This window comes from Acipenser ruthenus, chromosome 12 (genome assembly GCF_902713425.1).
Source record: "Acipenser ruthenus chromosome 12, fAciRut3.2 maternal haplotype, whole genome shotgun sequence".
Classification (NCBI taxonomy): domain Eukaryota; kingdom Metazoa; phylum Chordata; class Actinopteri; order Acipenseriformes; family Acipenseridae; genus Acipenser; species Acipenser ruthenus.
The window spans coordinates 38982998-39004660 of record NC_081200.1 but is presented as its reverse complement, the minus strand read 5'-3'; the positions used below and the strand labels follow the sequence as shown (position 1 = coordinate 39004660).

Sequence of the window (21663 nt, the reverse complement as noted above, 5' to 3'; positions counted from 1 at the left end):
TATAATCCTACATTAGTGTGCAGTTAGTATACCTATAAGTACACTTAGTTTACTATTTATAATACAGTAGTAAATATCATCCAGGTTTCTCGTGCAAATCTAACAGTATCTTTTGAATCTTAAAATCACGAACTCAGTATTACTCAATGCTATATGTTCACAACAAGGCCCATGATTTTTTTTTTGTATTTTTATTGAAATAAGCCGTGTAAAACTCTTAAACTTGGGTTCCTTTCAGTCCATTCAAACACACGCCTTCCGTCTTCCTGAGGGGGTGGTGGGGCAGCCAACGCGTGGTCTGAGTTGATTGGCTGCAGAATTTCATGCGCGTCTGCAACCGGACAATTCTGATTGGCCTAACGCTATGAGCCGGCCTCCCTGCCCCGCTAGCCAATGGGAAGCAGCCATCTGTTGTGAGCGGAGAGGAGAAGATGCTGGCTGCACTGATCGGCCGAAAGGGTCCATAAAGTAGGGTTCCAGAGAGGAGGACAGAGACTTGCATGTATATTTTAAATTAATTTATTCATAAATATATATAAGTGCTTATAGATAGCTATACTATATCCAAATTAATAAAATAAGAGTTAACCAACTTAAACAAAAAAAAAAATGAAAGCGTTTGTGATAGCGGCCTTTTTGGCCGTGGCGTTTGCAGACCCCAAAGTGTATTTGAGGGAGCAGTTCGATGATGGGGGTAAGTAATGAAACGTCTCAGTATTTGTGTTTTAATGTAACTGTGTTGGTGCGTATTATTATTTTTTTTAAGCTTACGTGGCTAGTAAAATGAAGTATTTCAATTTTGTTTTAACAGTGTATGATAGTCGTGCAGCGTGGGGGAGGGGTACATTTAATTGATTTAGTTAAAAACACTACATGGTTGCATGTTATTAAATAACAATAACAAAGCCATTAATGAAATTGCAAATATTAAAAAGGTAACAAAATGCGAGTGAAAAGCTGTTTTGGTGGTTGTCGTTCAATCACAATGTGGTGTTAATTTAGATTTTCTGTTCGGTAGGTCTTTCAAACAAGTCATCGATTTGTTTTTATAAAGTACGAAAATTATAGGCTTCTTATAGATTAGATTTCTCCAAATTGATTTTGTTGCAGATGTCATAAAAGAACACAAAAATAAAAAATAATCTAAAATACCTTTTGCCATTGATAAATTGGTACCATAGCTTGGTCTGATTTAAGAAACACGATTGGGAAACACTACATTTCTTGAAAGGTGCAGTATCATAACGCTGAAACCAGCCATTGCATTTCACGTTTAGTCGAGGAGAAGGATGCAGAGGAATACATCCTTGTAACTCGCGATTCCGGGCAGGGATTCCCAAAACGCTGGCAATTTCCAGATGGCTCGGTACAAGTGATATGCACGCCTCCGAATGTATGCAACTAAAGCAATAAACGGTAACTGGGTAGTATATAACGTGAACTAACAGCCAAGTAAATATGAAAATGTATAGTTCCTTCTCATCTTCCAGTTTCCACATGCTGCACAATCACAGTTTAAAGCTCTGTAACCTCATGCATGCATATCTATCTATAATCAGACTGGAAAGTGAAACCATGATGCATTCAATTTGTGACCACTGCCCACATCAACATACAAAAAAGCACAAATCATTTAAATGGTGGAAGATGGTAGCAAAACCTGTTCTAATTGGAAATTGCATGAAATGCTGTTAAACCTTTCGCTCTACCATTTTGTCACATTGGCACCCCCGTGCACTGCTGTGATAGTGACACCTGGTGGAAGAAGTCAGTTATAGCCCTTAACTTGCAGCTGCATCTTGTCCATCCATGCCTGTGTTTAGCAAACTGGCAGCAAAAGTTTCATGTTTTCACTTGATCCCTTTGCAGATGAATGGAAGAGCCGGTGGGTTGAATCGAAACACAAGTCAGATTATGGGAAGTTTGTTCTGACGGCTGGCAAATTCTACGGGGATGCAGAGAAAGACAAAGGTAACCACAGAGGATGTTATGAAACTTGTCTCTTGAACATAAAATATATTATGGCCTAATGCCTAGCTAGTTGAACCATTTTGGATTATACAGAATTTGAATTTAAAACTAAATGTAATTTAAAAAGAAACAAAAAAAAAACACATACTTGGTAGAAAGCTTGCTAAAATTGTGACTGTTGATGAAGACTGTGTGCTTTTGTTCTCAACCTGCAGGCTTGCAGAGCAGCCAGGATGCCAGATTCTACTCCATGTCAACAAGGTTTAATTCTTTCAGCAACGAAGGGGAAACCCTGGTCATTCAGTTCACAGTGAAACATGAGCAGAGCATTGACTGTGGGGGCGGCTATATCAAACTCTTCCCAGGAGAACTGAACCAAGAGGAAATGCACGGGGAATCCAGCTACAACATCATGTTCGGTAGGCTTTAAATATCTACCCTGAATGCTAATGACATGGCACTCTTCACAAATACCATGCTGGGTAGGTTTGGTATGGGTTATCCGTAAATACAGAACAGTTATTTTTGTGCAGGGATTTATCTGCCCTGATTATCCATGAATGGTGCAGTTTTCATTCATTATTCAGGTTGTTCTATTGCCAACAAGACAAAGCTGAAGTGGGGTTTCAGAATCTGTTGAATATTACTCCGCGCTCTCGAGAGTGCACCTTTTTATTATGCTGTCTTTTTTTTTTTTTAAGATATTCTTGCATTTTGTCATGTTTCTTTTACAGGTCCAGATATCTGTGGGCCAGGAACCAAGAAGGTTCATGTGATCTTCAACTACAAGGGAAAGAACCACTTGATCAACAAGGATATTAGATGCAAGGTAAAATTGTGCTACTGTGCTCCTACCAGAATGCTCCCTTTGTAGGTCTTAGGAGGACTTAAGATCGCTTTCGGTCATTTTGAGTCTATGCATTGCAGGAGCATAAGTGTAACTCGCTTGGCAATGGCTACACCCTGCATTAGCCAGTGTTTTAGACTTAGCACAATTGGGTGCACCAAGAACTGTCAGTCATGAGCATGCCATATTAGAACTTCTATAATGCTGCCCAACTTAATGTCTCAATCATAAGATTACGGTTGGCATGTTTGTTTCGCTTTTTAGTTACTTTTTTTATTTAATTTGTTCAGTTTATTAACCCTGTAAACGTGCCTTCCTGCTCATCAGGATGACGAGTACACTCATTTGTACACTCTGATCGTCCGCCCTGACAACACCTACGAAGTGAAAATCGACAACAAGAAAGTGGAGTCTGGCAGCCTGGAGGAGGACTGGGACTTCCTGCCCTCCAAGAAGATCAAGGACCCTGAAGCCAAGAAGCCGGACGACTGGGACGAGAGGGAGAAGATTGACGACCCCGACGACTCCAAGCCCGAGGTCAGCTAGTTGTCTAACTGCTTTAGGCTGTCTTACTCCATGGTATCTGTTTATCTGTGATCTCTGTTTAAAAATAACCCCCTGAATGATTGCAATCGTAAAAATGTGGCATAAAATGCTTTTTAATCCTGCATCTCTTTTGAGTAGTACATCAATATGCTGTTTCAGCAAACAGTAGTACATCAATATGCTGTTTCAGCAAACATTATTTTGTCTTAAAGACTTGGCTGTGGGTCTCCAAGTGGCTCACCTGGTAGAAGCACAGCCGTGTGGTGCGCAGGGTGAGTCACACAGCACAGGTTCACGTCCTGGTTGTGCGAAGTAGGCCAGTCTTTGCTGGGGACTCCGAAGGGAGTGTTGTATTGGCCCAGGCACTCCTGTGGGTTAGGGAGGTAAAACCAGCAAGGACTGTTTCTCCTCATCGCTCTGCAGAGAACCCTGCAGGCCAGACGCCCAGTGAGCTCAGAGCGGACACCTGCAGGGCTGACCTTTGTCCTTCAGAGGTCGGTAGCTCGCTGACATCCGCTCTGGAGTTCCTGGGTGAAAAAGGAAGCTGGCTTGGTCGTGGGATTGGAGGACACCCACTGAATCTTCGGGTCTCCCGAGCCATGTGGAGAATTGCAGCGGTGAGGAGAAAAGCGATTGGGCATTACAAACCGGGGGGGGGGGGGGGGGATTTATAATTGGACACACTAAATTTATATAAAAAAAAAAATCATGGCTATTTAGAGACCAGCCATTGACTCAAGTCAGGGAATGAAACAGGTAAAAGCAAGGTTAACATTGCAAGACAATCCATACTAAAACATATTAGGACTGGGCAAGTAAATTGTGATTTCTTTGTGAATAAATGCTAATGATAATGAATATGATTTTCATATTCACGTCTGGCGCTTTTACTGTAGTATTTGTTGTAAAATTGTTTTTCCCTTGCTAGACTCGTCTCTCAAATGTTTAAACTTCTGTTTTTAAGGACTGGGACAGATCTGAGCACATTCCAGACCCTGATGCCAAAAAGCCAGACGACTGGGATGAAGAGATGGACGGTGAATGGGAGCCCCCTATGATCACAAACCCGGAATACAAGGTAATAGAATAAGAAGTTGCACGCCATGACAGTCTCCGTAATAAAGACTTAAGTTCTGATCTAGAATTGGAATAAAGTAAATGCAGCACTATGACCTTTAATTTAACAGCAGTGTAACTTTTGATTATTGTATTAAGTACTTCTGTATTTTCACTTGGTAGTCCTTTTTTTTTTTTTTTTTTTCTTTTTTTTCCATGGATGCTGAAAACCATTTATTGTAGGACACATCTTCTGATTGTGTATTTGTTTCTTAGGGCGAGTGGAAACCACGCAAGATTGATAACCCTGACTACAAGGGCAAATGGGTGCACCCTGAAATTGACAACCCAGAGTACACCCCCGATTCCAACATTTACAAGTACGACAGCAATGGTGTCCTCGGGCTTGACTTGTGGCAGGTATGAAGTACTTTTTAAATAAACAGCCTGCACTTGTGGTTTGGAGGCATGCGTGTCTATAACAGAGAATCAGATGACATTTTAAAGTTTTTTAAAAATCAACTTGCAGATTTAAAATTCTCCTTACAGGTGAAATCGGGAACAATCTTTGACAACTTCCTCATAACAAATGACGAAAAGTTTGCAGAAGAAGTTGGCAATGAAACTTGGGGTGTAACCAAGGTGAGTGCTTTTGAAAGGAGAGTCCCGGTTATCTGTTTCAACCAGATTTTAGCAGCTATTATTTTTATGTGATGTACGGGTGCAGCAAGTGCTTTAGTTGCTCTGTTAATAAATATCAAAAAGGTTTCTGAACAGGAAGTGTTTTTTTTTTTTAACCAGACTAAGGCCCTGTCCACACCCCATAACCAATCTCGAGAACCGTACTTGGGACAGTTTAATTAATCCAGCTCAGAGTCCACACTAAAGTACTGTTTCATGTTTAGGACGGCTTAATGCGTACACACACTATTAATAGATTGGTTACAGTTCCTAGCAGCACAATGAACAGTGGAAATTAATACGATAGCAGACCACCATGCACAGTTTTATTTAAAAACTAATGTGTTATGCCCCATATTGCTAAAAAGAAATAAAACTATTATTTTGGAAAAAGTAAATGCATACACACACACAAGTAGGGCTTGAAGTTTTAGGGTTTTATTTAATCAGGTGACGTTTGAGCTGATTCTGTTTCATAACTAAACTCAGAAAAAGCTTTTTATTACAAAACAATCTTTTGCTTTTACCTTCATATCTTGCCTGAGCCTAATTGTGGTCCTGTTAATATTTCAAACAGAGCTGACAAATTACGTGAATTGTTCATCCCTGATCCTACTTTTTAACTTTTCATTAAAACAGCAAGTAATTCAGGTGCCTGGTCTGAGTATTTAGCCAAACGTATCACAAAGCATTTTGGGATATTGGAAAAAAATGTAGTTCGGCATTACAGCGTCCACACTCCTGACAAACCGCACTACCTGATGCGATCTAATTTAGAACCGGACTCGAGACTAACTACCCCCTGAGGTGGTCTCGAGTGTGGTGTTAAACGCTGCAGTGTGTAGACGCTAACCATATTAGCACTTAAGCCAGTTTAAAGGCAACAAATACGGTTTAAAGGCATAGTGTGGACAGGGCCTAAGATGTTTCTTTTTTTTAGTTGACATTTAAATTTATTTTACCAGATTTAGGCCACTGGCAACTTGTCAATAGGAAATGTGATGTTGAGTTGTTTTGTGAGCTGAACTAAGAGGAGCCTGTGTTTTTAATCTTTCAACTATCTCTGCAGGACCCCGAGAAAAAAATGAAGGAGGCTCAGGAGGAAGAGGACAGGAAGAAGCGTGAGGAGGATGAGAAGACCATGAAGGATGAAATAAAGGATGAGGGGGAAGGGGAAGAAGAGAAAGAGGAGGATGAGGAGGACGACGAGGATGAAGAAGAAGAAAACGAGGAGGAAACAGACTCTAAACTGAAGGATGAGTTGTAATCCCAGAGTGTGCAAAGAGACAACCTGCCTAATATGAGCCAATCTGGCAGAGCTGTGTGGACATTTCTTATACTTTTCAAGCAGGACGAGGGGAGGTGGCTTCATTCCACTTGGGCATGAAAAACACAAAACCAATATCGGAAGCCTTGGGTACCTGCTGCTTTTCATACGGAAGCCCCCTTTTTAAAGGAGGGTTTACCAAGGAAAACAAAAATGTGGGTTTTTCAAGCCTAGGTTAATGTTTCACCTTTTCTGCTGAATTATGGTTTCTCCATTGGGTTATGCCTTCATGGTTATTTTTTTTTTTTTTAGTAGCCATTATCTAAATGCTGGTTGTAAACTCCACTGGAAAGACCTCCCTTCCCCCACCCTATTGGATTTCATTGACCGTATGATTTTATTTAGTTTTTTGTTGTTTTGTAGGTCAATTGCAAAATATTAAGAACATTGCTGTAACCAATGCCTCAAGTAAATCATTCAGGTAGCAAACTAAATGCCCATCGTTAATTAAGAATCCGGGGTAGAAATAGTGGCTTGGGCAATGTTTGATAAATGCCAGTTGAGCACACATTTGGCCAGTCTTTTCTAGTGCATGTGTTTGTTACCCTGTCTAGTGCTGCTTGCCCTCCATGCTGACATTGTACAAATTTGGTCTAAATAGTAAACTTTGTCTTCTGAATAGCATTGCAGTTTGTCACTATTCGTGCTGATAGAAAAGTTTAATATGAAGTGATCAAAGCATGACCATGTTTAGTGGTATGAGAGGAGCTGGTGATCATGTTTTTTAAATGGCTTCTGGCTCACTTCACACTGATCGTGTTCCTCTGCTAGTGCAAGCCATGTGTTTTTTTTTGTTTTGTTTTTTTAATAAAAATTGTTCACCATTTTGAATTGTTTTTGGAAGTACCACAGAGCCACTTGGTAGTGAAAGGGGGCACATATTAGGCAGTAAAGAGTGACTGCTAAATCTCAATTACTTTGTAAATCATGCCGAGTGAATGTTGGGTTTGTCCTGTTTTAGAATGACCATCCTTTTATTAATGAAAATAACAACATTGCAAATAATTTACAATGTGAGTTTGCACTGCTGTACCTTAATTAAACTTGTCAAAGTAAACAAAAGGGTAGTTTTTATTTTTATTTTCATTTTGTTTTTTATATATTTTGTACTGTGTGGGAGGTGCTGTTCCAACCCCCCCCCCCCCTCAGCTGTTGTACAAAAAGATCTTGTACACAAAGCAAGTTAATGTACAGTGATTTAAATGTAAAAATGAAACAGATGTTTTGTCTCTTATTCATTGTTTTTTGTCTCTTATTCATTATACACAGCATTTAAAGTTCTGGAGACTTTAAATGCTCTGTATGTAACAAGCAGCACCAGATTGCACCTTGCTCATGTTAAAGGAGTGGAAGAGTACAATATGCAACTCCTGGTAAGAAAAAACCCAGGTAGAAAAGCATTTTCATTTTACTAATATTCTTTTGCAGTGTCCTGTGCACGCAACCAACCCCCAGTAGACCCCAGCAGCACCCTTTCTTAATCAGTCCTACAATATCGTTCATAACAGCAACCTTTGCAGCTTTCATTCAGCCCGTTCCCATTGTCTTGGTTTAAGTTTCCATTACAATTCTATTGCTTACTTCATTTCCTTACATTAATTGGTATGGTGTGGCCACCCCATCAGTTGGCTTAAGAACCACTGCTGTACAGTACAATTCCAACCACCAAAGATAGAACAGAAGTAAGGAAGAGCAGTTTGATTTTGCTGTTTCTATGTATGTGTTTGCATTGAGGATGACCCAGTTGCAGAATGATTTCCATGTAGTATTGGTGTTAAGTTCACCTTCTCAACAATATGACCCTTGTTCTTCAAAGCCTGGTGTTTGTGCTCAAGATGCCTGTGAGCCCAATATCAAGCAGTATCCGCCCTGCGAAACAACACGTTCTGATTAACCAGGAGCACCTGTGGCTTCTCGTTTTAACATTTGTTAGAAAACAATTTGAATATTTCTGTTTTAATTACAAAGAAACGGGTAAACAGCTATTTTACTGTTGGCTATTTTTAGAAATACTAAAAGAAACGTAATAAATTCAACGATGTTTTGACTGGAAGTTTTTTTGGATTCACTAATGTCATGTTGGAGTTATAGACTCCACCCCCGATTGCTAAAGTGTGGTCTCTTAATGGTCCTAATTAATAATTATCCGCAAATGGGCCATTACGTTTGCAGAAGTGTGAGAGACTAGTCATGTAATCAAGAATGGAAAATGAGCATAGTAAAAATAAATCACATCAAATAAAGATGTTAAAATTAGAAAATGGGAAATAATCATTTCAAGGAGATAGGGGAGAATTGTAGATGTCTTATGTAGGAAAGATTGTCTTTTTAAAAAAAATTCCTAACAAGTTATCTGTTATTATTAGTTGTGCTATCGCTAGTTGCTCACGTGCAGTCCGTGTTATGCACGGTGGATTAGCATGCTGCACTACCTCGCCCCCTGGTACTTGCGCATTCTGGTGAGATCCGTGTTGAAACCTGTGCAATGTTGAGGAACCAGACATACCCGAAAGCTTCAGCAATGCTGAGTGAAGCGCTCCAGGTCCTGTACAGTCGAATGGCAGTTGAGGAGGCCTGGGTGTGCTGGGAATCACCAATGACAGTCCTCCAGGTCCTAGCAAACCCCCCATAAAGATTCCTGACTGTTCTGTAGGAGGGCTTTTTACTAGTGCTGTGCTGTGTATGATACATCCAGCAGAGATAGATCAGTAGAGTAAAACTTAGAAACTGGGTCAAGCAGACAAACGTTTCACTAGTGCCTTCTTCAGTAGACTTTCTTATAAGGTTTAACTTAGATGCTCAATCAGTCATTTAGCTGTGTACCTTATTGTATGTACAATACTTACAATTGTAATACTGGTGCCTATCCTTATAAAGGCTTACCACAGTATTTTGCAGTTTCCCATACTTTTTCCATGGTTTACTATGCATTTACCATAGTTTTCCATGTTTTTGTAATAGGCTTTACAATACTTACCTATGAGTTACTGTGCTTTCACTGTGCACTTGGCTGTATTACACATTGCTATGCCTTTACTATGATAAACTTTTATAAGGGTATGTATGTTTAAAAACGAATTTTGCTGCATTTTGTTTGTTTGTTTTTTTAGTAGAGTAATCTTAATCGTAATTTTTGACAGACACTCAATGTACTCAATTAAAGCTTGGATTTATCGCAGATTCTTGGCTACTTGTCATAACATGTACATGTTTTTTGCACATTGAGAACAACATAAAAACAATGTTTTTTAAGCAGTGTTTGTCTGTATACTGTATCAATTACTGCGATTCTGAAATGGTTGTTTGTTGTGATTGGTTTGCATTATTTATGATCCAGACATATCTTTGATATATATATATATATAGTGTCCTTTTTAATTCCTCCTGCATGTATATTATTTTGCTATATTATATTCCTTCTGTATTTCATCTAAAAACATACACTGCAAGAGCCATGGGTGTGGCAGCATCTCTGTGAATAAACAAAATACTTCATTCTCTACTGTTGCCAATTTGGCACAAAAACTAGACAAATAAAAATGATGTATTTTAAAGTGGTTTCAGCTGCTTGTTGGGGCTACTTCAGTGATGTCTTCTTTGTGTTCAATCACAAGAAACCTTACTGTCGTGCAAATCCTTCGAGGCTGTGATTGCTTCATTGGAAGGCAATTCACTGGATCTATAGCATTGCTGTCATGTTTAACACAAGTAACATCGAATTGAATAAGACCGATTTTGAACACACAATAAGAGACTTGGGGCCCAATTTTCAAAGCATGTAACCTACTGTACGTTATGTAAACCTCCATTAATAAAGCTGTGAAACTAAACAAGCAAATCATACCAGTGGATATTAACTTCAACAACATGACATAACTGAACAAAAGAGAGTGTTACATTGAAGTCAAATGCAAAAGCCTGTTTATGCTATACTTTAGAAATTGATAGTTGAAAATCCACTTCACAAGTTTGGAAACTCAGGCCTTCGGGGTGCATTGTTCTGTCCATTAAGAAATATACATGTTTGTTAAATTAATATTTGTTTTACATTAAATTTGGATAAAGAAACAGGTCCAGTCCAGTGTGAGATGGACTTTAGCTCAAACTGGGACACACAAATTTGGACACTATCGTGGCATTCCTTAAGACTATACAACACTGTATAACAACACGCAAAATCCTTGAGATTCACCTAGAATATCGACCTAACATGCAAACTTACATGTGCTCCTTTTCCCAAAGTGATAAAGCGTGCTGGAAATCAGTTGTGATGTCTTCCCATGTCGTCCTGTGTACCATTCTGTTGTGTGCACCCTATCATTCTCAGCTGTGCTGTCTTCTCTGATCGTTACATACAAGGATGATTTATTCAGTAGCAAAAAAAGCTGATTTTCTGAGGTGAGGTGGTTTGAAAAATGACCAGTCGTGGGTGCAGATGTACTTCCTGTTTTTTTCTTTTTAAGCAACTACAAGATCAATCTACAGAGTGTTGACGAAGCAAAGAAACCCAACTCAAGCTTGAAGAGCCTAGTTTCTTGGCCTATTTCCACGTCTAACTGATTGCGAAAAAGAATCCCTGTCTATAACAACACTTAACTGTGCATGTGCTTCTGTTTCCATCACACGAGCACAGACAACCCCCAGTGTTACGTGTTTGCAGAAAAATGTATCTTTCATTATGTGCACCATGATTCTTTGTCCTTTGTTTGTGTATAGCAAGTGTGATTTATTACATAAATCATTAGCACACTGTGCAATTCATTCATACTGTAGGGTCTGACTAACAGTGCAAGTGCTGGCAGTGAGGCATGGGTGGGAATTATTAGTTATCTTGAGAAGTGTAGACTCTTAGATTGACTTTGTATTATTTCCTGTTTCAGTCATCAATTTGGATTGGAAATGATCAATGGGCTTTATTTGCTAGTAAATATTTAAACTATACATAACCTATAACAAACTTTATCAACAGTATAGAAATGTCAAAAGAACAGTAAAACATTAAACACGAGGAATCCACAAACATGTTCTTATAACTAGTGACAGAATTTAATGCCGCCATTTGCTGAAATGAAAAAAGGCTCTTTTATGACAACTAACATCTCTAACAGTGCACAAGAGCTTCTTCGGTTCCTTGTGAGTGACTCCATCACTGAGCCTTATTTTTCCTGTGCCAGACTGCCAGAACTCCAGTTCTCCTGGGAAAACTCCAGCTCCATATTTCAGAACTTTCCAGTGTTAGATTTCCAGAATGCAGCTGGCATGTCAAGTTCTGCTCCAGTGACTCTCATTCCCTGTGGGTGACTCTGGTTTCAAAAAGGTGATCAAAAAATCCTTGATGTGATCCTGGCTCCCTTTCTAGAGCCTCACGGTTCCTTGTTTGTAAGCCCCATGTAATACAACTAGACATGCTTCGAAATGGGATTGCATATAATTCACCCTGGATAAGGGCGTCTGCTAAGAAATAAATAATTATATATATTATTATTATTTATTTCTTAGCAGACGCCCTTATCCAGGGTGACTTACAATTGTTACAAGGTATCACATTATTTTACATTATACAGATATCACATTATTTTTACATACAATTACCCATTTATACAGTTGGGTTTTTACGGGAGCAATCTAGGTAAAGTACCTTGCTCAAGGGTACAACAGCAGTGTCCCCCACTGGGGATTGAACCAAAGACCCTCCGGTCAAGAGTCCAGAGCCCTAACCACTACTCCACACTATTGGGTACATAAATTAGTTCTGTGGGATTTTGCTGTGACCATGACACCAATTGAATCTTTTAGTCATGTTTTGTTTTGCAGTTAGTCTAGATCTAAATGAATGTATGGTGTCACAGAGGCGGCCATTTTCTGTCTGTTCACTGGGAATATAGAGGTAAACCATGAGGAAAAAATAGCAATTATAATATCATGTAACAGGAACCCAGCAACCACAATCCATATAACATAGTCATTTTGAAGTATGGCAAGCATATATATATATATATATATATATATATATATATATATATATATATATATATATATATATATATATATATATATATATATATATATATATATATATAGTACAAACAGATCACAAAATCCAGTTCCTCATTTTAACGACTCCCGTTCCCTCTAAGGTATTCCAGTTCCATTTTCCGCTCCAGTTCCACGTTTCACCGCCTCCCCTATATTGCCTAGTGCAGGATGGGCTAATGGGAAAAGAAACATTATGGCTGCCAGTCTGTCTGTGACTCAGGTAAAGCTCTTTAAATACACAAATACCATGTTTAATATGTGTGCACAAACAGTTTGAGACAAGCAGATACCTGTGTTTACAAATAGGACGAGCAGGGCGGTGTTTTGAAGTCGTGCGCTCCGGAACGTGTTTCTGTAATTACAGAAAGTTTGTGGGGAAAAAGTTTCTGGTTTTAATCTCTGTACGGACAGCATAAGGGCGTAGTTTGAGTGCCTCCGTTTTGTGCCACATTTTAGAGTGGACAAAGGTTATGTTTTTTTTAAGTTTTAACAGGTTTATTATGCGTGAATGCTTTTTTTTATTTTTATTTTTTTTATTGGTAGCTTGAGTTATTAAGGCGTTAAAAAACGACCCCCACCCTCCCTCCAGTCAAATGCTTCTTTAGCTCAGTATCGAGGCGAGTTCGAGGGGGGTGTAGTTTGACAGTTTCGCTCTGAATATATCTGTATAGAGATAGAGATAAAGAGCATTTAAACTATGAAGGTCTTTTTGCAATGAGGAACAGTTTGCAATGACTGAAAATACGCACACGTTGCAAATTATTACTGCAAATAAAATATAACTTACATAGTTAGTAAGTGTGATGTAATAACATAATAAACAGATCTTTCCAGAACATTTCGAAAATGCAGTTAATGTATGTATGGTGTCTTCATTGGGCATGTGATGTCTAGCATAATAAAACATATGGTGGGGGAATTTAGGAAAGTAAATACGTGTACTTAAATTCGAATATTGCACACTCAGACATTTGAGTTTAAAGTACGTACCTACTTGCTACTTACTACTAGTAGTAATGCAATTGGTCGATTGCAACATTTAAACGGTACACCTGGTTATGTACCCTGACTGTAGTCCAGAATGGACATTTGCATTGGTATATAGCTAAAGTCACTGGTTCTGAAAAAAAAAACTATCAAATTAGTGTCTTGTTTGTTTTTTTTTTTTTTTTGTAGACAAGTCAAGTAAGCCATAGTAATGTGCACATTTCATTAAAGTGTCGGAAGGGTAATTTGACGGCAGAGCATAATTCAGTTGCGAAGTTTAAATTACTTTTATTTTTTTGTTGTCACAATTTGGCAGTGTGGACCCTTCAGTCCGTATGCAATGTATGTACGGTCACATTTGGGCATGAGTTCTTCCTTTGGCTGGAGTTTAAACAAAATAGATATAAGAAAGGTGAAGAAGAAGAAAAAAAAAGGCTACAGTTGCTCCAAATCTAGAGGAAACTGGGCTCCTCTCTCGGGAAGTTGGATGGGATGGGTAGGTGAAAAGCTGTGATTGTCAGGAAGTCGACACAGCGTCCCATCAACTGCCCGTCTAACTCCAGGATATCTGCTTTGTTTGTGCATCAGGAAAAGGAAAGGACGGTGGATGTATGATGCTTACTTGCTGATGGAAAAGATGGGGCAGAATTGACACCAGTCCACTATTTCGCACTTTGTTCCAAAGCAGTGCAGTGGGATTTCAGTTTCCCTGTTATGTTAAAGTTTTAAACACACAGGCTGGTCTACACGGCCCCCTTTCTAAGACTCCCAAAAACCATGTAAATACATAACCCTTTCCTGCACAACAATTTCCAGGACTCCTTTGTAAACCTGACCTCGGTTTCAATGGCTAAATCTCCTGGTTAAATACAATTTTTTTTTTTTTTTTTTAAATAATGCTTCCGAATTGTACTCCCACTTCTCTAAAACTACATTTAGTGCTGTGCTGTTTCCTGTTTGCATCTGTTCTGAGCATGGTCCCTCCTATTGCACGCATGATGTGTTTTCTTCTCGGGTTGTGGAATGTGAGCTCGTCTTCACTATGGCTGTCTTTTTCATGAGTTGCAAAAGAGGGGACGCAGGTTTTGTGAGCCGACCTGTACAGCACTTGGCTTATTAACCGTTTCCCTGCCGTGTGGTTTTAGCCTTTGAGATGGTGTAATTACAGTTGGTACACAGCTGCTTTCGATGTTTCTGCCAGTCAAGTTTTTCTTGCATTAACAAAGTTGTCTATGGGATCCCAAATCTGCAGTGTAGTAGCATAATATACTTGTACAGGCTTAGACCACCATCTGCAGTCTCTAACACACAAAGCCACTGTTAAAATACCTCTCTAATAAACCCAGCATGCTGGAAACATCCAGACATCCTGTGAACTGGGAGGCAACATGCATTTCATTAAGATTTAAAACAACTATGAGAAAAACAGTAATTGAGAAGAGTTTGCGTAGAAGAAAACTAAAATAAATTTCATCTTACTGATTGGTTGACAGAGTTTTAGTCCTTCAGTAGTAAGGTCACATTTCGTTGGTCCCTTGACTAGCATTTTTTGGGGCCTTTATTTTGTCTGCCCTCTTGAATATTGGCTTTTGTGTCTTCGGAATTGGAGCTTCTCCGTGAACATCACACTGCTTTTTACTCGAAAGATCATCCTTTCCTGTTACAAAACTAGAAAAGCAGCTTCAAAATACTGAAGCCATTGAATTAAGGTCTGCAGCTGTTAACTGTCACTTCAGTTTACCGTTCGTAAACTTGAATTCCTATTCTGATTTTTATTTATTGACTTATTTACAGCTTTCAAGTGGAAATCCTGTCTATGAGAAATACTATCGGCAGGTAAGCGTTTATGTTTCCGATTTTCATTGTTACAAAGTAGTTGTGTTGCTTGCAGTATTGTGTGTCTTCAGAGATACAAGGTACCCTATCGGTCGTGCTGCAGCTCTGTACTTTAAATTAAATAAACATTACCATGTTTGTTTTGGTGTAAACATAGCTGCTAATGCTATCTGTTAAATGTTATGCTGGTATCATACTTCCTCTATATATCTGTATTTACCATTTAGGTGTACCCTCTAATTTTGTTGTGCAGGCCAGGAAGCAGTAGCTACATTTAATGCAGGGCTTGTATTTCTTACATAGGCTGCTCAGCATCTCTCAGCTAATCAGAACGCACGGTTTGCCTTCAGTTTGCCATGACACATCACTGAGAAACCCTATTCGTGACATCACCCTGCGCCTCTCGGTTTTTACCTTGCTGTATTCTCCATATCCGCACGGCTGATTTCACCTGATTGATTAATAATCATAATAATCATAATAATAATAAAATCATACTCTCGGAATTCCATTCAACCCCATTCAAAATTCAAAATGATGACATCACAATCGGCCGAATACTTTAGCCACTTAAAGCATTCTCTCCATCAACCTTTTCCCTCTTTGCAATGAAATTGACAAGAGACTAAATAAAGGTTAGTAATCATTAGAAAAAAAAACATAGGTGGATTTTTAACTTATGTATTAATAATAAAGCACTATGTCATTGCAAGTAAAATAAAATACATTTGAAAAATAGAATGAAAAACGAATATAGCCTGAAAGCAATGGCCAAATTGCTATGATTGAATGAAGGGTTATAGGTAATATGGACAATCATAGTGCTTAAACAGACCTCAGCATTCAGCCTCAGTGTGTTCACTTCTGCTCCTGCTGATATTCCACCACACGCAGACTGTCACCGTCCTAGAACTTGATTCTAAACTAGAGCTGTTTGGCCAGTGCTTTCAGGCTACAGTCTTTTTTCATTCTATTTTGTACATGTTTTATTTTACTTTGAAATGCCTACTTACTTGGTTTCTTACTTCTAAGTAAAGATACATTGTGTTGCCTGAAAATTGCATTTTTCTAGGGTTAAGGTCAAAAGGTCTGATCTGTAGGGCCATGTTTGTTGTTTTGGAGGTGAGACAATAACCCCCGTCTTCCTCCTCCTCCTTCTCGCCTCTCTACAGGTGGACCTGTCCAACACTGGCCGAGTCGGGGCGTCTGATGCAGCCTTGTTCCTGAAGAAGTCTGGCCTGGCAGACCTGGTCCTGGGGAAGGTGGGGTATTGGACAGCATGATGCTTATGGAAGCCAGCTTTCTGAGGAGCCTGCCGTTGTTGGCTGGCCAGTTTGTTTCACTGGCGCATTTTTATCCTCAGGCCATATCAATGAAGCTAACATCACACCTTGGCGTGTATTGTTTAGGTGCAGGCCCACACGATTCCTCCCTTCAGTGAAGCCTTCAGGACACACTGTGAACTAAACAGCCCTTCCTCTTGCTTTGTGCTGAACCTGCAGTAGCTTTAGTAATATATGAAACAAATGAAACACAATTAAAGTGCCTTGGTCAGTTACTTGCATTGAAACAAAGATCGTTTGCTTGGGTTACTGGCTGCTAAAAGCAGTTAACTACTTGTGAGTCTAACACTGCCTAACACGTACAGATCGGTTTACTGAAGTGTGAGAGTTCTCAAGAGATATTTTTAGTTAGCAGCTTTGTAGTTTGCATTGAACCAGGAAACCGCTGTAAACGTATGCGTCTCAATGGTCAAAACTTTTTTAGTTTTATTTGTTTATTTAATAAATGTAGCTAACTGATGTTAAATGTAAAAGTAACACCAGTAGCCTATACTGTGCTGAACTATTTAGGCTCTAAGCATTTAGCTCTCATTTGGATGAATTGTTTTTTTAATATATATATATATATATATATATATATATATATATATATATATATATATATATATATATATATATATATGTGTGTGTATATATATATATACATATATGTATGTGTGTGTGTGTGTATATATATATATATATATATATATATATATATATATATATATATATATAAAAATATAAAATATATTATTATAAAAATAAATAAATATATTATTATAAAAATAAATAAATATATATATATTATTATTATTATTATTATTATTATTATTATTATTATTATTATTATTATTATTAAATGTGTGTGTCTGAGGTGAGACAGTAGTGTACTTTTTGCACATTTCATGGTAAAAAATATATGTTGAATTTAATTACATTTTTTTCCAGATATGGGATTTGGCAGACGCAGAACAGAAGGGGTTTTTGAACAAACGGGTAACTTATTTTACTTATCCTTTTGTCATCCATCTGATAAACTACAACACATTGCTGTTGTGGGTTGTTTAATATATGTCCAAAATCATTTTCAAATGTGATGTGAAGTTTTGATGCTTGTGTAAAAAGTAGCCTCTCACGTAGAACAGGAATCTGTTGAAGATGTAGTGCTCGTTTGTGAAAATATTTAGCCATACAGAGGAGTCTGGCTGCAAAGCCTCAGTGTGTTGAATTAGAAGCTCCAGCATTCGCTGCAGTTGGAATTCTTGATAGTTTGGAATGAAGATGATGGTAACATGCTGTGTGAGATTCAGGAAATTGAATGGATTGGAATGTATTTTGTCTTCCTCTCCCTGTAGGAGTTTTTCATTGCTCTGCGGCTGGTTGCCTGTGCTCAGAATGGACTTGATGTGTCCCTCAGCAGCCTCCACCTGGCCGTCGTGCCACCCAAATTTGTGAGTTTTTCCATCGTAGCTTTGAAATGAGTGCATTCTTAGATTAGGCAGTCATACTTGTGCACGTCACACTTCACATGTTTCAATAAGACTGGAAAACCACTTCCCCAATTGTGATGAAATTCAGTATTAACATTGTTGAGCTTAAGCATCGAGAGGGTTTGATTCTGGGGTATAGGGGGGTCTGTGTTGAGAGGGTGTGATTCTGGGGTATAGGGGGGGTCTGTATTGAGAGGGTTTGATTCTGGGCTATCGGGGGCTCTGTATTGAGAGGGTTTGATTCTGGGCTATCGGGGGCTCTGTATTGAGAGGGTTTGATTCTGGAGTATGGGGGGTTCTGTATTGAGAGGGTTTGATTCTGGGGTATGGGGCTTTGTATTGAGAGGGTTTGATTCTGGGGTACGGGGGCTCTGTATTGAGAGGGTTTGATTCTGGGGTATGGGGGGGGGGTCTGTGTTGAGTGTTTTGATTCTGGGTTTTGGGGGGGGTCTATTGAGAGGGTTTAATTCTGGGGTATGGGGGGGGTCTGTATTGAGTGTTTGATTCTGGGGTATGTGGGAGGTTTGTATTGAGAGTGTTTGATTCTGGGGTATGGGGGGGGGGGGGGGGTCTGTATTGAAAGTGTTTGATTCTGGATTTTTTTTGGGGGGTGTCTACATTTGCCCATCTGTATGTCACAGTTTTGTATGTAGAGTATCTGTAAAACTGCTTATGAAATAGCTTGGAATAAACATTGTTATCACAAGTTATTGGGAGTATCAGACTGTAGATGTCCCTGTCTGTAGTGTATGTCACACGTACTGTAAACCAGGCATTTTATTCTACTTTCCCATGATCCTAACACATCATTTACTTCTCCATTGGTGTTAAACTGTTTCTTGCCATTTCTTACTGTATACTGTTCTGTACATGTGGTTGTGATATATACGTCACACCATCAATGTTTTCAAGATACGTCTGTAACTGTGAATATATAGCCGTGGTGTGGGATGTGTGTTGCTGACATACTTGGGTTATTATTTATTTATTTTTTTGCTGCCAGAGTGGAGACTCAAATGCTTTTCTATTTGCCCTCCCAGCATGCTGGTAGCACGGTACCTCAAGTGGCACTACACTGAATTGCATGGTGATTTTGTCAATGCAGAGTTGACTGATAGCAGATGGACCCTAACCGCTCTCCTTCCTTCTCTTGCAGCACGACACAAGCAGCCCGCAGCTGGTTGCTGGAGCAGTGCCTAGCGATGTTCCCTGGGCTGTCAGGGTAAGCTCGGGCTGGGAGGAGTAAGATCTGTAGAATAAAGAAGGGGGGGGGGTCCCACGTGCCTCATCCAGCAAAAGCACTCCCAGTCGCTGGTTCGAATCCTGGGCATGCTGAGTTGCCGATATTGAACCCCAGGGAAGCCAGCGAGAAAGAACCTGGAAATCTTGCTGTGTTCTCGACAGTAATGCACTGTGCTTCACTGGGGTCTCGCATCATCAGTGCTCACTTAGACACGGCATGTCGTTGTGTATACCACGTGTCTGCAGAACTTGGGTACAATTCATCATGTAGGGAGATAGGCCTGTATTGCATACAGCCAGCCAACAAAGCCCGCTCTCTCTTGTTCCTGCCTCTCCCTGTATTTCAAGCCCGATTTCTCTTCTTTCAGCCGGAGGAGAAAGTGAAGTTTGATGCCATCTTCGAGAGCCTGTCCCCACTGAACGGCATGCTGTCAGGGGATAAAGTGAAACCAGTGCTGCTGAATTCCAAACTGCCCGTGGATGTTTTAGGACGGGTAAGGAGAGAGGAGAACTCTTTTAATAATCTATATTTAAAAAATGTTCTTGGTTTTCCTTTTAACTGGTATTGATTTTTGTTCTGGTGTTTATGAAGGCTGTTCGTCATTAAGCCAATGCAGTGTCTTCTTTACATGTAATTCTCCTTTTACTGATTACTACACACTGTAGCAGTCTGCTCCAACAAAGACAGCATTGATTCACTTCCTCTTGACGAAGATGTCTCAGTTCAGTGTCACTGTCACCAGTGTACTGCGCGGCTTCTGTGTTAGACACCACCAGGAGAATGGTGGTTTCAGTGATGCTGTGCTGTTTGTTTTGTCCAGAAGGTGGTGCTGTTGTGCAAGTGTGTGTGTTTTTTTTAATTATGATTTTTCTTTTCTTTTTGAAAGTTAGAATATTTTATAAATATTTCAAGCCACATATTGGGGATACGTTTAGATATTGCCTAGGGCTTTCACAGAAGAAGGAAAGCACTGCTGAACTATTAAATGTATGTAGGATGTTAAACTGCTTTTAATTTGTATCATTAAACCTGTTTAAACTTTAACATACTAGAAATATTTGTAACAAATCAAAAAACTGTCAACATGAACTCTAGATAGTGTGTAGCTACAGTAATGGCTTTAAATTGTTACACGTTGTCTGTTTTGTTAAGGTTGTCTTATGTGCACTGGAAAACCAATGCATGTTTAAAAAAAAAAAAAAAAAAAAAAAACGGATAGTTTGGGGGTATTTAAGGACCGGAGTTTTGCCCCTTTCATTTCAGGTTTGGGAACTGAGCGACATCGACAGAGATGGAATGCTGGACAGAGACGAATTCGCAGTGGTAAGAAGTTTGGAAAAGGGAAGGTTTTTTTTTTTGTTTTTTTTTTCTTGAACGAATGAGCCTCCCAACTGAACTGAATGTGCGCTTTGTCTCTGAAAGGCCATGTACCTGGTGTACCGTGCCCTGGAGAAGGAGCCTGTGCCAATGTCCCTGCCTGCCCCGCTGGTGCCGCCCTCCAAAAGGAAGAAATCTGCCCTGCCCATCGTGGTGCCCCTGCTGCCCTCACCTCCCTCTGCCAAGGAGCTCCGCCAGTCCCTGCCAGCAGGGGGCATGCTGCCCTCCAAATCCCCGCCAGTGCCGATAGCAGTGAAGGTACAGATGCGTACTAATATTCATTTAAACACTTTGTCCAGACACTTTATAACCAGTGCTGTGTAGACCAGCTATATTACTTTGCTTACAGTTATTTGTTAGTCAACACTGGGCCCTATTCACACAGTTTTTGTCCTTGAGTGTTGCACTTTAAGAAGCAAACAACAGCATAGCGCTGTTTCATTAATATTCAACTGCATTCCAAGTCAGCATGACTCGCATGTTTTGTGAATGTTTTTATGTGGAATTAAAAAAACACTTTTGGAAATATGTCCCATAGATTCATTGTACAACAGGCGGAGTGTTTTGTGTGCGTGACCCTGCCTCGTATTTCTTGGTGGTTTCTGCGAGCCTGGTTTTGTTTAATATTGCTGAGCTCTGCCTCTCTTCCCCTGCAGTGGGTGGTGTCCCCAGCTGACAGAGTCAAGTATGACGAGGTATTCCTGAAAACAGACAAGGACCAGGATGGGCTGGTCTCGGGGCCGGAGGTGCGAGACATCTTCCTGAAGACCGGCCTGCCCGCCAGCACCCTCGCTGGCATCTGGTGAGGAGCCGGGGACGGGGAGAGAAACCTGTACACATGGGCATCATTTACACCGGGGGGGGGGGTGCAATGCATTATTGGCGATCTCAAGCAGAGAGGAGAAAGTGACCGCTAGTGAAGAACTGTTTGTTTATTTTAT

At 39.7% G+C, this 21663-nt stretch overlaps 2 protein-coding genes across 4 annotated transcripts in view; both read left to right on the top strand.

Moving 5' to 3' along the window:
- Positions 1–400: 400 nt before the first annotated feature.
- Positions 401–7662, top strand: LOC117417400 (calreticulin-like). Its single transcript, XM_034029542.3, has 9 exons — positions 401–694; positions 1870–1971; positions 2187–2390; positions 2706–2800; positions 3146–3355; positions 4329–4442; positions 4697–4840; positions 4970–5062; positions 6171–7662. Exons 1-9 carry the CDS (start codon positions 610–612, stop codon positions 6366–6368), a joined length of 1245 nt encoding a protein of 414 aa, XP_033885433.1. The 5' UTR covers positions 401–609; the 3' UTR covers positions 6369–7662.
- Positions 7663–12587: 4925 nt separating this feature from the next.
- Positions 12588–21663, top strand: part of LOC117417089 (epidermal growth factor receptor substrate 15-like) — a 34355-nt gene continuing 25279 nt past the window's right edge. For all 3 annotated transcript variants that reach the window (XM_034028834.3, XM_034028833.3, XM_034028835.3), the window contains exons 1-10: positions 12588–12684; positions 15246–15287; positions 16460–16549; positions 17561–17608; positions 17968–18063; positions 19259–19324; positions 19713–19838; positions 20609–20668; positions 20768–20980; positions 21379–21524. In XM_034028834.3, coding sequence (XP_033884725.3) covers positions 12658–12684; positions 15246–15287; positions 16460–16549; positions 17561–17608; positions 17968–18063; positions 19259–19324; positions 19713–19838; positions 20609–20668; positions 20768–20980; positions 21379–21524 — 914 coding nt within the window. In that variant the 5' untranslated portion in view covers positions 12588–12657. The remainder of the gene's footprint in view (positions 12685–15245; positions 15288–16459; positions 16550–17560; positions 17609–17967; positions 18064–19258; positions 19325–19712; positions 19839–20608; positions 20669–20767; positions 20981–21378; positions 21525–21663) is intronic.

Coding starts and splice junctions, on each gene's coding strand:
- LOC117417400 (XM_034029542.3), top strand. CDS start 610: ATGAAAGCGTTTGTGATAGCGGCCTTTTTGGCCGTGGCGTTTGCAGAC. Junction 4,443..4,696: donor TCACAAACCCGGAATACAAG/GTAATAGAATAA, acceptor TTTGTTTCTTAG/GGCGAGTGGAAACCACGCAA. Junction 5,063..6,170: donor AAACTTGGGGTGTAACCAAG/GTGAGTGCTTTT, acceptor CTATCTCTGCAG/GACCCCGAGAAAAAAATGAA.